Below are 14,902 nucleotides of genomic sequence, written 5' to 3'. Positions count from 1 at the left end.
TCAGTGTCGACAACACTTGTTCGAACACTTGTCACAACATTATCGTACATGTCCTTGATGAGGGTAATGTACTTTGCTAGGACTTTGTGTTTCTACAGGGCCAACCATATGACATTCCGCAGTATCTTATCATAGGCCTTCTCCAAGTCAATGAACACCATATGCAAGTCCTTCTTTTGCTCCTTGTATCTCTCCATAAGTTGTCATACACCAAGAAAATGGCTTCCATGGTCGACCTCCCAGGCATGAAACCAAACTGATTTTTAGTCACACTTGTCATTCTTCTTAAGCGATGCTCAATGACTCTCTCCCATAGCTTCATTGTATGGATCATCAGCTTAATTCCACGATAATTAGTACAACTCTGAACAACCCCTTGTTCTTGAAGATTGGTACTAACGTACTCCGTCTCCATTTTTCTGGCATCTTATTTGCTTGAAAAATGAGGTTGAGAAGTTTGGTTAGGCATACTATCGCTATGTCCCCGAGGCCTTTCCACACCTCAATGGGGATACAATCAGGGCACATCGCCTTGCTTCCTTTCATCCTCTTTAAAGACTCCTTAACCTCAGACTCCTGGATTCGCCGCACAAAGCGCATGCTGGTCTCATCAAAGGAGTCGTCCAGTTCAATGGTAGAACACTCATTCTCCCCATTGAACAGCTTGTCGAAGTACTCCTGCCTTCTTTGCCTAATCTCATTGTCCTTCACCAAGAGTTGGTCTGCTCCATCCTTGATGCATTTGATTTGGCCAATATCCCTCGTCTTCCTCTCTCGGATCTTGTCCATCTTATAGATGTCCCTTTCACCTTCCTTCGTACCTAACTGTTGGTAGGTCCTCATATGCCCGACCCCTTGCTTCACTGACAGCTCGCTTTACGGCCTTCTTCGCCATCTTGTACTTCTCTATGTTGTCTGCACTCCTATCCATGTATAGGCGTCTGAAGCAATCTTTCTTCTCTTTAATTGCCTTTTGGACATCATCATTCCACCATCAGGTATCCTTATCTTTGCTTCTCCTCCCCGTGGACACTCCAAACTCCTCCGAGGCCACCTTACGAATGCAAGTCCCCATCTTCATCCACACATTGTCCGCATGCCCTCCTTCCTCTCAAGGGCCCTCCTTAATGACCCTTTCCTTGAATGCCTGAGCTACATCCCCCTTGATCTTTCACCACTTCTTTCTAGCGACTTTGGCATGCTTATCCCGCTGGACACGAATCCAAAAGCGGAAGTCAGCAACCACCAGCTTATGCTGATGTACAACACTCTCTCTAGGTATCACCTTACAGTCTAGGCACTCACGCCTATCTTCTCTTCTCGATAGGATGAAATCAATCTGGCTAGAGTGTTGGCCACTACTAGAAGTTACCAGATGTGATTCTCTCTTTCTAAAGAGGGTGTTAGCTACAATCATGTCATAGGCTAGAGCAAAGCTTAATACATCTTCTCCTTCTTGATTCCTGATGCCATAGCCAACGCCCCCATGCGCCCCTTCAAAACCTGTGTTAGATGTTCCCACATGGCCATAGAGGTCTCCTCCAATGAAGAGCTTCTCGCCAATCGGTACACTCCTAACTATGTCTTCCAGACCTTCCCAGAACTCCCTCTTGGTGTTCTCGTTATGGCCTACTTGCGGGGCATACACGCTGATAACATTGACAACTAAGTCCCCAACTACCAGCTTGACCAGGATAATCCGGTCCGCCCATCTCTTGATGTCTACCACTCCAAGGCTCTTGTTGACCAAGATGCCTACGCCATTTCTATTTGCAGCCGTCGAAAAGAAAAAACCACATAGGAGGTTCTGATAACCGCTTTAATGGGCCAGCCCAATAAGATGAGTGCGCACACAAACATTCTACACCTCTAACTACTAAATATGTATTCGATGCAAATAATATCTACTAAATATATAAGAACCATAGAAATATTTATAGGAAGAAATGATTGCTTACAAAACAATTGAAAATATCACTCGCTCAAAAAAGAGAAAGAAAGAATAGACAACGTCAAACAATGTTCGTTACATTATAAAATTAGTCCCCAATATCTACATTTTCTCCATGCTTCTCGAAGCAAAATGGCATAGCTATGTATATCGATTTGTTTCCATTCGCTTGCATGTTTGACCGCATCACAAAATGCGATGTTCCCGCCATAGGGTATTATCTTCATGCAGCCGGAAGAGAAGATCCTAACACCATGTCTTTTGCTTTAATTGCCTGATTCAAATAAAAGAACAATAAGAGGAATCAAACATTGTTGTGCAAAGGAAAATTTACGGTGATACACAAATTGCAAGATCTTGAACTTACCTCCTTCTCCCAGTTTATCGAAAGAACGATCCACATGAGCAACACAAGTTTGGTGAGACTACCACAGACGATGCCGAGCCAAAGACCCTATGGAAGCGCAAAATTTTTGGTCTCTTTAAAAAAAGGCATCATGTGGTGAGTGACCTGTAAAGTTCGTGCTGACATAGTACATACCATCCCGTTCAAATGCAAGACGAATGCAAGCAACACGGCCAAAGGGATGCCTGCCAAGTAGAACGCGGCGAGGTTGACACGCGCACCAATCTTCTGCTCACCACATCCATAGAGCACACCTGTATGTGATGTTCAGACAAAGATCATGTCAGTATGTTTGATATTGTTGTAAATCTGTGGCATTGTGGGGAATTTCATATATGTACCTGAAAGAGACGTGTGGATTCCATCTATGAAGAAAGATATGGCGAGGACAGGTATCATCCTGGCAATGTATGTCACGACTTCTTCCTCGTTGCTGTACATGTAGCCCCAAAATTTGCGTAGAGAAATCATTGTGATGGAGATTACTGAGCCGGCAAACAGGGCCATGCATACGACCAGTCTAGTTGCCAGCTTCGCTGCGTGAGGCCTACCGGCACCAAGTTCATTGGAAACGCGTGTACTGAATAAAGTGTATATGCAGTAAAATCAGTGAGACTACTGAGCATATATAGCTACATTTTGTTCGTGAAGTGCACTGTACCTTATGGCTGTGCAGAGACCAGATGGCACCATGAACATGAGAGCACCGGTGTTAAGACTGTGGAATTCAATAATCACAGCTCAGAATGCAGAAAGGGCTTTTTTGGGAAATTATGGTAAATGCAAAAGGTTGTCTTTGGAGTTGAGATTACCATATTGACAATACTGAGGTCTCAAGCTTAGGATTAGGCAGAAGACCAGAGAGCAGCACAAGCAATTCAAACGACCACCATTCCAAGCTGCAAATTTTAAGAACAAGTAGTATGTCATTAGTGAAATCAGAAATGCATGAATGGAAAACCTAGATCAGAAAGACTCGTTGAGGATATATTTTTTCTCACCAAACCATCATGGCCGACGGGACGGCGAGATCCGCAAACTGGCGCAGCTCCTTGAATGCCTGCATGGAGAACCCAGTCCACGTCCTCTTGCAGGCGCCGGACAGCCTCGTGCACAGGGACAGTATAGCCAGGTTTGTGGAGTAGGAAACTGCGGTGGCCAGCGCCGCGCCTTTGCTGCCCATGCCCGCCTTGTGCACCAGCGCCCAGCACACGGCGACGTGGCTCAGCGACGTCACGGTGGAGCTGGCCATGACCGGAAGGACGATGCTCTGTGTCTGCAGGAACCGGATGTGGCACGTGAGAGGGACGTAGGGGACGAGGGCCGGGATGAGCCACCGCGCGTAGGCGCCGGCCTCGGCGGCGATGGCCGGGTCCTGGCCGAGGAGCAGGAGGAACCGGGCGGTGTTGGCCCAGACGAGGGCGATGGGGACGCAGGCGAGCGTGAGCACCAGCATCGCCCGCTGCTTGTAGACGCCGAGGAGGTGGTACTGCCGCGCGCCGAACGCCTGCCCGCACAGCGTGTCCAGCGCGCTCGCCATGCCGGCTAGCAGGCTGAAGCCGGTGACGTTGGCGAGGGAGGTGGCGAGCGAAGCGCCGGCGAGGGGCAGCTCGCCAAGGTGGCCGACAAACATCACGGACACCAGCTGCAGCGCGCACCGGAGGATGCCGCTTGCCACCAGCGGCCCCGCCAGCCGCATCAGTCGCTTCGCCTCCGGTGCCGCCGCATTGTCGTCCAGCTCCACGAGCAGGGGCTGCTCGTCTACGCTCGGCATCTCCATTCTTGTCAGCTTCAGCTGAGGCTGGAAGCAGGAGCAGAAGTAGTTAGGAACTTAGGATTGCGAGGAAGCAGGGGACATGTTAGGTATTTATGGGGAAGTGTTGTGGACTCTGTGGAAGCTGCGTAGCAAATTACTATGTTTGCATAGATTATAAAATTTTCAGTGGTGGTGATAATAGGTTAAGCGTGGCTGCCAAGCATCAGACGTTGGTTCGGAGCAATAATGTCAGTTTACGCACGAGGAAAGTTCCCCGTCTCGGTTAAAATTGCTTGGATGACAGTGAGATGATGTGAGGACTGCGAGTAGTCCAAGCAGCACCAGACAACATGAAATGCTACTTGGCGGCCACGCTTTGACCCAGTGGTTGATGTTCTATAGGATGGTTCCAAAACCAGCGGATAGTGATTTGATTCTTTTTCCATAAACGTGCCTGAAAGCACGCCTTTTTCATTAGATAGAGTAATGCCCGTGCGTTGCAACGTGATAAAACTATTTTAGTATGTTAGCTTTTGATTTACCTGCCCATAATATATGATTATGTAAATAAGTTCATCAAATTTTGTCCATGATTTACCTTATATTTTGTTAGAAGTGATTTACCTGCCCATAGTATGCGATTGTGTAAACAAATGTTTATCAAATTTTGCCTGTGATTTACTTTACATTTTGATCAAAAGTTTGGTAATTTAATTAAAGTAAAATTGGTTCAGAAGATGAGTAAATTAAGATGATGATTATTGTACGGGGAAGGTTGGACGAAAGAGTGATGGAAAAAATGTGAAACGGGAACCTAATATTCTTTTTAAGTAGTAGAGAAGATACAAATAGAGAAATCGAAACAAATGACTCACAAACCTGGCACATACACACACATATAGGAAGTAATCTCGCGCGGAACCCATTGACAACATACGAGCATGAACGGTTTTAGTTTCACTTCTGTTCTGAAATAGGCTTTCGCCCCACTTTAAATTGATAAAGCCAAAAGGCCGAATGATATGGTGACTTCCACAACATTTATGTTTCATTTAGCAGCACCAGACAATATGAAATGTTACTTGGCGGCCACGCTTTGACCCAGTGGTTGATGTTCTATAGGATGGTTCCAGAACCAGCGGAACAAAGGACTCGTAAACCTGGCACATACACACACATACTGGAAGTAACCTCGCGCAGAACCCATTCACAACATAAGAGCATGGGAGGGTTTTGCCTTCATTTTTCCTCTCGAAGTAGGCTTTCGCCCCACTTTAAATTGATAAAGCCACAAGGCCAAACGATATGATAACTTTGCAACATTTAGGTTTCATTTCTAAATCTACAGGTTGATGAATGATCATTGAGAAAGTTCAGCATCGATATGATCTAGGCACAATAAGAATGTTGAGAATTGAGTGTGCCATTATAAGACGATCTTTAGTTTTGATCTCTTGGGCACACATCAGGTTGCTAGCATCATTAGTTAAGTCCTATTGAACCGATGATTACGTGAGTGAGAACAGTTTTGCATTGCAACGGTCTTTATGCACAAGGAGAGTTCATCTCTCAGTTAAAATTGTTTAACTTAGAGCGTTAGATGATGTGATTGACAATTGTAGTAAATGGAGGATTGAGTGGCCCAAACACCAACAGACAATATGAAATGCAACTTGGCAACCAGCTTTGTCTTTGGGCTGGATTAACTAATCAAAGCAACTCATTGGTTAACAAATAATATATAGTTGTTGTTTCCCACTCCTTTTTGACCTAGTGATGGATGTTCTACAGAATGCTTTCAACAACAGCTGATATTGATGTGATTCTTTTCCCACAAACGCGTAAGAAATGACGCATTTTTCGTTAGACTAGGACAATGCTCGTGCGTTGCAAAGAGATATAAATATTCTGCCCATATTAATGTGATTGTGTAAATAAATGGTCACCAAATCTTGCTTATGATTTAGCTTATATTTCGACAAGAAGTTTGGCAGGTAAGTTAAAATGAAATTCCTTTCGAGGGTAAGTAAATTAGGTGATTGCAGGGAAGGTTGGATGAAATCGTGGTGAGAAGAAAAGTGAAACATCATATCTTACATTCTTTTTAAGTAGTAGAGATTTTGACCTACTGATGGATGTTCTACAGGATGCTTTCAACAACAGCTGATATTGATGTGATTCTTTTCCCACAAAAGCATAAGAAATCACACTCTTTTCATTAGACTAGGACAATGCTCGTGCGTTCCAAAGAGATATAAATATTCTCCCCATATTAATTTGATTGTGTAAATAAATGGTTACCAAATCTTGCTTGTGATTTACCTTATATTTCGACAAGAAGCTTGGTAAGTAAGCTAATGTGAAATTACTTTCGAAGGTAAGTAAATTAAGGTGATTGCAGGAAAGCTTGGACAAAAGGGTGGTGAGAAGAAAAGTGAAACATCGAGCCTTACATTCTTTTTAAGTAGTAGAGAAGAGATAGACAAGATAGAGATAGAGACAGAGAAGGTCGAAACAAGATCTGCTAGATTGGGCGCATGCGCACACACATCCTATAGGAACTAATCTCACAAAGAACCTATAGACGACATAAGAGTGCTAAGTGTTTTGGTTTCATTTCTAAGTAACGTTGTATTTCACTCTAACTGCACCAAGCACTGACTTAGTAGCCTTTGGTCGCAGGCGAATTACACCATATAATAGTTTGGCACCAACCTTGAAGCAAACCCAGCGCACCAGAGTACACTGTGCTAGAAGGTGATCCATAGTTTTAGTATCTTGGGTGTACAACAGGTTGCTAGCATCATCAGTTAAGCCTGTTGAAGATGACGCCAACCTATCCTACAATGGGGGGCATTGGCTTCCCAAATCGACCTATGGAACTGGCACTGTTCACTTGTCTAAATTGAGCGAATGAACGAACCAAAACACCACAAAAAATGTCGCCGATCCCACTGTTCTTGAGTAGAACATTGCCAATGGTTCTAGAGCTCCTCGTCTTTTGGAACAAAAAATTGAAGTAGATGCAAAACAAGGACTCTAATTCATCAACGAGGATCCATCGATCAAATCAATATAAACAGGATTTACCGCCGCGCGGATCACAACTTTAACAAAAGCATGGAACAATTCACTCAAAAGTAAAAGAAATTTCAACGCTTTGAAATGGATTGTCCTTTGACACTCAGTTGATTTAGAGGCAATGCCTCATTAAGCTTGTCCAGATTATGCAGACATTAACACCCTAAGAGCTTCGGCGGGCAAACAGTGCCCCTAGGCCACTGTACAAGTGCACGAATAGAGCCCCCGACAGAGCTGGTCCATATAGGAGGTCAACCTCTTGTTTGGCGACAGGACGATGGTGCCTGTTTTGAAGATTCATGTACCCTATGTCAAGAGGTTTGGAGAATATGGTGTCTAGAACTTTGAATTAAGTTCTTGTATTTATTAAGGATCTTTCTAAGTCACAACGGATTGAGATTTTGTCGAGTCTCAGTTCATCATTTGACATACGAATTCAATTTTTCGGCAAAGCGAACATCAAAAAGATACAAATACAATGAGCACACAGCAATACATGAACCTATTAAATATCTTAATAGAGTTTTCTTTCAGGTTCATGTATCTTAATGGGGACCCAGTAGCGCAGATCGCGCGCATCAGCTTCTTTCCCGCACCTCGGGCTTACTCCCGTAATTGCCGCCACGCTCGATACATTTTTTGGGCGAGTATGGGCGGCGGCTTATGAAAGCTAATTAGCTAGCTCGTTAGGGATTCGGTTTCACCTTCTGTAACTGCCACTAATTTTTTTTTTGCATCGTAACTGCCACTAATTAGATCGGACGTGGCTGCGCTGTACATGGGCAAATTGCAGAATTTATCCAATACTAGTACGTGCAGATTTGTTGTTAATTGTTCTATACGTTCTTGCACATGAAATTTTGCTGATTAATCTTAATGCAATAGATGGCTGTTTAATTTATTTGCATAATAACTCAGTGGATTTTCCCCCTCCTAGTGGGCGCTAAATCATGCAGTTTGTTCGGTCATAGCCTGCGCAATGCTGTAGTTTGATGGTTACCGCTGCATCAGTTATGTTTTCTGCCGGTCATTAGTTAGCTGCTCGTGGTTAGAGCATCTCTAGCAGACCCCGTAAAAAGCCACGACCTGTAAAATAGCCGTCAAAATGCGAGTCGGCATGGAAAAAGCTGCCCGACCAGACCCCGCAAACGCGTCCGACCCATAAATATTTTTGAGGGGCGCGGTAAAATCTGGGCCCCATCCCGCGAATACGCAGGTTTTCGCCTCGCTCCTACGGTGCCTCGTATCCCAGGAAAGCGGTTGGCAGGAGGGACATTTCAGCCCGCACCCTTTCCCCACCTCCTTTCGCCGCCGCCCACCATTGGTTCCGCCCGTCCGCCGCTGGCGATTCCAGCCAAATCTGCGGGCGGAATCGCGCCGTGGGGGCGCCCCCACCCTCTACCATCGATACGCTACACCGCCCCCCGGATCCGGCGACACGAGCCGCCCCTGGTCGTCGTCGCCGCCGCGGATCGACCGCCCTCGAGCTGCTCCTAGTCGCCGTCGCCGCCCGGGATCGCCCACCCGCCGAACCACCGGGGAGCCACTGCCCACGAGTAGCCGGTGAGTGTTTACTTGTGCTTTGTGCCGAGCGCTATGCATAGTTGGTTGACCTGCGAGAAGTTTTTTGTCGATGATTAGTCCGATTCAGACGACTCGGATGTTGAGACGCTGCTTCCAAACTATGTGCAGCAGACGTTGGTGATGGCCCTTGCCGTGAAGGAGCACGAAGATCAGAACCGAAAGAGGCGGCAAGGATCGACCGTCGGCCGTCTTTGCATTCCGCAAAATCGCCATCTCGGGAACGAGATGTTGATGCAAGACTACTTCATGAAGAATCCACACTGGTAGAAAAAGGGCCTGTTGTCCCGGTTCGTAAGGGCCTTTTGTCCCGGTTCTGGAACTGGGACTAAAGGGTCGGTACTAATGCCCTGTCCCTTTAGTCCCGGTTCAATCCAGAACCGGGACAGATGGGCCTCCACGTGGCCTGTGCGCGGAGCCCAGGCAGGAGACCCTTTGGTCCCGGTTGGTGGCACCAACCGGGACCAATAGGCATCCACGCGTCAGCATTTCTGTGGCTGGGGTTTTTGTTTTTTTTAAAAGGGGGGGTTAGTGGTTTTGGGGGGTTAATTTAGGTGTTTCATATATTGTGTTAGCTAGCTATAATTAATAGAGAGAAGTGTCCTCTCTTATGTTCATGCTTGGTCGACGCTACGTACTATACATACGTATAGAGAGGACTAGACACGCTAGCTAGCTAGTAAGCAAACGAAGGAAACAGAAGATCGTCATGAACATATATGCATACAAAGAGAAGTGATATCGACCACCTCTCCTTCTCCGAGAGATTGGTCGAACAACAAGTTCTCGTATATCTATCCGACACTACCGGCTACATATATACAATAATTATCTCCTACAAATATAATCATACGGACTCAGGGTCCACATAGAATTCTCCGTCTTCAGGGATCACATGGTCAAGAAAGAATGCCGCCAATTCCTCTTGAATTGCTCGCATGCGAGCTGGTGCTAGGAGTTCATCCCGCTTCCGAAACATCTAATTTAAAGAAGGGGGTCAATACATATATATATATATGAATGAATGAAACTCAACACAAATGATGGTAATAAAATAAAATTGTGAATGTTGTTATTACGTACTTCATATTGTTCGTCAGTGTAGCCCCGCTCACAGGTCGTGTGGCGGATGGACTCGCAAACATAGTATCCATAGAAATCATTCCCTTACTCCTGCCACAACCACTTTATAAGAAATAGAGGTCAATCAAACTGATAAGCAAGAATGCTAAATGGTATTGATGAAACTAGCGCTTGAATGGCTAGTAGATGTGCGGAACATGCTGCTATAATACTTACTTTCGGGTGTCTAAATTGCAGCTCCTTCGGCAGTCCCGGAGCTTTTCTGGTGAATTTTCTCCAAACCCTGCTGGACAAAGAAAACAATTACTTGATATATCAGGAAATGAACAAAGTTGCTGATATGGTGGATAATGATCGATTTAACTTACTTCTCGAGTATTTGAGTCATGTCTGCATAGTCCTGGGGATCTTTTCGTCTTGAGTCTAAGACGGTTACTAGTCCCTGCTCAAGCTTAATCTCTAGGAGAATATAGTGGAAACTGCACTCGCATGCATAACTCATCAATTACATTACTATAACCTTGACTAATATATAAGGGAAACCGAATACGCACAAGACAGTAACACTCACTTGAAGTTGTAAGGAAAGAGTATTATATCTTTGTTTTCATTTATTACGAACGATCGTAGCAAGTTGGCCTCGGTAGCTGCGGCATGAAATTTAACCTGAGTTGCATCTATGAGATATGTGTTAATGAACCCAATATCACCAACTTGTCTTTTCTTCAATTCGGCGATCTTCAATCTGCATAATATAGTGAGGATGATTATAAATACATGCAATGTAAGAGCTGAGCTATATAGAGAAACTTAATGGCAGAAGTAGTACTACTTACAGACAGTAGCAGGCGACGGTTGTTTTATCGAGGGCCAATTGATTGAAAAACTGATAGAACTCCTCAAATGGAACAGGCAACAGTTCAATTCCAACGAGGTCATGCTCCTTTTTAACTTTCACATACAAAGTACTCCTCCCCCCAGAGTCTCTGCAGATTTTCAAGTACCAATCATGCAATCTTCGCATCATCGTTGATAGAGATCTTTCATCTTTGACGAGAGGCTTCCCGTACTCGTATCTTTGTATCTGCACGTCCATGGGTTCATAATGTACATTGTCGGGCAGGTAATCTGCAAGATTGCTATAACCGGGCACCATCCTCGGATCATTAGCGACGTTGTGGCTAGGCACCTTGAGCGGGGGGCACGATTGCTTCGCTTGTTCGCCGAGCTGGGCAATTTGTTTCCCAGATCGTCGTTCTTTCAGCCTTTGATCACTGACAGTACTTCCCGACCACTCCGCATCGGCAAATTCCTTTCCAATAATGCGCTCATAGTTTCCTTTCGGCGAAGACTTTGGTGGTTTTGTCAGGGCAGCCAGAGTGCGCTTCGCTTTCACCGGATCTACCTTCTCCTCCGGAAGTGGATGTCTCTTTGCTTTCAACCCTTGAAACCAGTCATCCACTTCGGTTCGTGCGATCTCGGCGTTCTCCTCCGGGGTCCTCTCGTATGGTAACTTCTCTGGAGTCTTCAGAGAAGGACCAAATCTGTATGTCCTCCCGCCTCTGGTTGTACTGCTAGACGCCGACCGAGGCGGAGGAGAAGGACTACGACGCGCCGGAGCAGCCGGAGCGGCGGCAGGTCTCTTACGCCCTTGCTGACAAGGCGGAGAAGGAGGAGGCTGGCTGCTCGGGCGCGTCGGCGCAGGCGAAGAAGGAGGCGGAGTGCCGCCACGCGCTAGAGAAGGAGCCGGTCGAGTGCCCTGATCGTCACTCGTCGGAGGAGGAGGCGGTGGAGGAGGCGGAGTGCCCTGACTCGCCGGAGGACGAGGCGGTGGAGGAGGCGTCCAGTTCGGAAGGTTGATGAGCTCCTTCCGCCATAGGCATGGAGTCTTCAGAGCAGACCCCAGCCTAGTCTCCCCTTCACCGGTAGGGTGGTCAAGCTGGAGGTCCTCAAATCATTCCGTTATTTCATCCACCATCACCCTAGCATATCCTTATGGAATCGGCCGGTAGTGAAAAGTTGCGCCGGGTTCAGTAGGATAAACAGAGCCAACAGCCGCCTTGACCTTCAAATTCATCCATTGCGTCATAAGGTGGCAATTTTTAGACTCCGTGATAGCACCCACGGGATAGCTGGCAGGAGCCGTCAAGGCATGCTCTGGCTGAAGCAGCTCGATGGAAGCCACGCTGCTTCTGCGCTGAGATGGCGGGGTAGCTTCGGCAGTATGTTTGCTGCGATTTGCTTCTCGTTCCTCTATCGCCTCTACCCTTGCTTGCAGCGCCTGCATTTGGGTCTGCTGCACTTTTTTCCTCCTCTCATGGAATTTGTAACCGCCTGCGTCCGGAAACCCAACCTTCCACAGAATGGAGCCTGGCGTGCCTCATGTCCGTCCAGGGTGCTCAGGATTCCCGAGGACCATTGTGAGCTCGTCGTTCTCTCTGTCTGGAAAGAACGTCCCTTGCTGCGCTGCTTCGATATACTGCTTAAGCTTCTTGAAAGGTATGTCCATTTGATCGTTCGTCCAAATGCACTTCCCTGTTACAGGGTCCAAGGTTCCACCAGCCCCGAAGAACCAAGTCCGGCAACGGTCTGGCCAGTTAATTGTCTCTGGATCGATCCCTTTACCAACCAGATCATTCTTAGTCTTGTCCCACTTAGGCCGGGCTACGAGGTAGCCACCTGACCCTGTGCGATTAATTGCTCTTTAACTGGGTTCTCTAGATTATCCTCTGGCGGTAGGGTGAAATTTGACTTCAGCTCAGTCCATAGATCATATTTCTGCATATCATTGACATAAGACACCTCAGGGTCTTCTGTAGCCGGCTTAAACCATTGCTGGATGCTTACCGGGATCTTGTCCCTAACCAGAACCCCGCACTGAGCAACAAATGCATTCTTTGTTCGGATGGGTTCAATCGGTTGGTCGTCGGGCGCGATTGCTATGATCTCAAACCTTTCATCCGAGCTCAACTTTTTCTTCGGGCCTCATCCGGAGGGCTAGAAAAAAGAACAAAGACTTAATTAATATGTGTACATACCAAAACAATGAATGCATCAATTAGCTAGTTAGCACAGGCTTAACTAATATATATACCTGGTCGGACTTGGTTCGGTCACCGGAGCCGTCGTCACGGTCTCCTTCTTGCACCGGCATTGGGTCACCGGAGCTGTCCTCATGTTCTTCTTCTTGCACCGGCATTAGGTCACCGTAGCCAGCTTCTTCACCCTCTCCTTCCAGACCATCGGTGTCGTTGAGAAACAACGAGACGGCATCACTTCCTTCTGTGATTATGTCCCTCAACAACGCTTCTTTTGCTTCGTCTCGGGCGGTGTCCATAGTTTCTACAAATATTTACAACATGGCAATTATTATTCAAACATGACAGATGGATATATTAGTGGCAAACGTAGAACTAGCTACCTAATCATAGTAAGGAATCATATATATTAATTAGTGGCCTCGACGCTGCTTCTCTAGGATTTAGGGTGGCCTCGACAATGCTTCAAGGGTTTGGGGTGGCCTCGAGAACGCTTCAAGGAGGGGGTAATATCGACCCCCCCACGTGTTGAAGCTATCGGGAGGGGGTATATATCGACAACGACGACACTACATCTATGTCCCTCGACGACCCTCGTTCCCGATAAAAAAAAGAGGAGGAATAAGAAAAAAAAGAGGAGAAGAAAGAATAGAGGAGAAGAACTCCTCTATTCTTTCTTATCCTCTTTTTTTCTTATTCCTCTTCTTTTTTTATCCTCTTCTTCCTCTCATGTTCGAGAGGATCGCCGAGGGGTCGGGAGGTTGCCTAGTGTCAAAGGATTCAACAAAACCATGTCTTCATCATTAGGCGAAAGTAACAAGTGCATGATGGTACGAAGCTCTCCAAAGTTATTTTGGAACGGAGTCCTAGATAGGATAATTCTCTTTTTGGTACAAAGTTCAGCAAGAACCTTCCAAATATCGTTATTTGGAAGGCCTTTGCTGAAATTCATACAAAAAGGCAAATTATCCTATCCGGGACACCATTCCAACATAACTTTGGAGGACTTCGTCATGCCCTGGTTACTTCTGGCTAATGATGAAGCCATGGATTTCTTTAATACTTTGACACTAGGAAACCTATCTCTTGACCCCTCGGCGATCCTCGACCCCTCGAACCCTCGACGACCCTGGAACCCTCGACCCCTCGGCGATCCTCTTCTTCCTCTCATGTTCGAGAGGATCGCCGAGGGGTCGGGAGGTTGCCTAGTGTCAAAGGATTCAACAAAACCATGTCTTCATCATTAGGCGAAAGTAACAGGTGCATGATGGTACGAAGCTCTCCAAAGTTATTTTGGAACGGAGTCCAAGATAGGATAATTCGCTTTTTGGTACAAAGTTCAGCAAGAACCTTCCAAATATCGTTATTTGGAAGGCCTTTGCTGAAATTCATACAAAAAGGCAAATTATCCTATCCGGGACACCATTCCAAAATAACTTTGGAGGACTTCGTCATGCCCTAGTTACTTCTGGCTAATGATGAAGCCATGGATTTCTTCAATACTTTGACACTAGGAAATCTCTCTCTCGACCCCTCGGCGATCCTCGACCCCTCGAACCCTCGACGACCCTGGAACCCTCGACCCCTCGGTGATCCTCTTCTTCCTCTCATGTTCGAGAGGATCGCCGAGGGGTCGGGAGGTTGCCTAGTGTCAAAGGATTCAACAAAACCATGTCTTCATCATTAGGCGAAAGTAACAGGTGCATGATGGTACGAAGCTCTCCAAAGTTATTCTGGAACGGAGTCCTAGATAGGATAATTCGCTTTTTGGTACAAAGTTCAGCAAGAACCTTCCAAATATCGTTATTTGGAAGGCCTTTGCTTAAATTCATACAAAAAGGCAAATTATCCTATCCGGGACACCATTCCAAAATAACTTTGGAGGACTTCGTCATGCCCTGGTTACTTCCGGCTAATGAAGAAGCCATGGATTTCTTCAATACTTTGACACTAGGAAACCTCTCTCGACCCCTCGGCGATCCTCGACCCCTCGAACCCTCGACGAC

General features: G+C 46.2%; 1 protein-coding gene across 2 annotated transcripts; it reads right to left on the bottom strand.

Annotated features, from left to right (window-relative positions):
* Positions 1-2,039: 2,039 nt before the first annotated feature.
* LOC123154828 (protein DETOXIFICATION 16) lies at positions 2,040-4,137 on the bottom strand. 2 transcript variants are annotated; one of them, XM_044573454.1, is made up of 7 exons: positions 3,359-4,137; positions 3,170-3,256; positions 3,019-3,075; positions 2,699-2,937; positions 2,493-2,611; positions 2,319-2,405; positions 2,040-2,072 (listed from the first exon to the last, which is right to left on the bottom strand). In XM_044573454.1, the coding sequence occupies exons 1-7, from the start codon at positions 4,135-4,137 to the stop codon at positions 2,040-2,042; spliced, it is 1,401 nt and encodes a 466-aa protein (XP_044429389.1). The 2 variants fall into 2 exon arrangements, with proteins under 2 accessions (XP_044429389.1, XP_044429388.1); XM_044573453.1 differs by lacking the exon at positions 2,040-2,072 and adding an exon at positions 2,175-2,225.
* Positions 4,138-14,902: the final 10,765 nt, after the last annotated feature.

Source organism: Triticum aestivum, chromosome 7A (genome assembly GCF_018294505.1).
Source record: "Triticum aestivum cultivar Chinese Spring chromosome 7A, IWGSC CS RefSeq v2.1, whole genome shotgun sequence".
Taxonomy (NCBI): domain Eukaryota; kingdom Viridiplantae; phylum Streptophyta; class Magnoliopsida; order Poales; family Poaceae; genus Triticum; species Triticum aestivum.
The sequence above is the reverse complement of the archived record's forward strand: the minus strand, read 5'-3'. Positions and strand labels throughout refer to the sequence as shown.

Coding starts and splice junctions, on each gene's coding strand:
- LOC123154828 (XM_044573453.1), bottom strand. CDS start 4,137: ATGGAGATGCCGAGCGTAGACGAGCAGCCCCTGCTCGTGGAGCTGGAC. Junction 2,612..2,698: donor AATCCACACGTCTCTTTCAG/GTACATATATGA, acceptor CATCACATACAG/GTGTGCTCTATGGATGTGGT. Junction 2,226..2,318: donor CGATAAACTGGGAGAAGGAG/GTAAGTTCAAGA, acceptor TATTTGAATCAG/GCAATTAAAGCAAAAGACAT.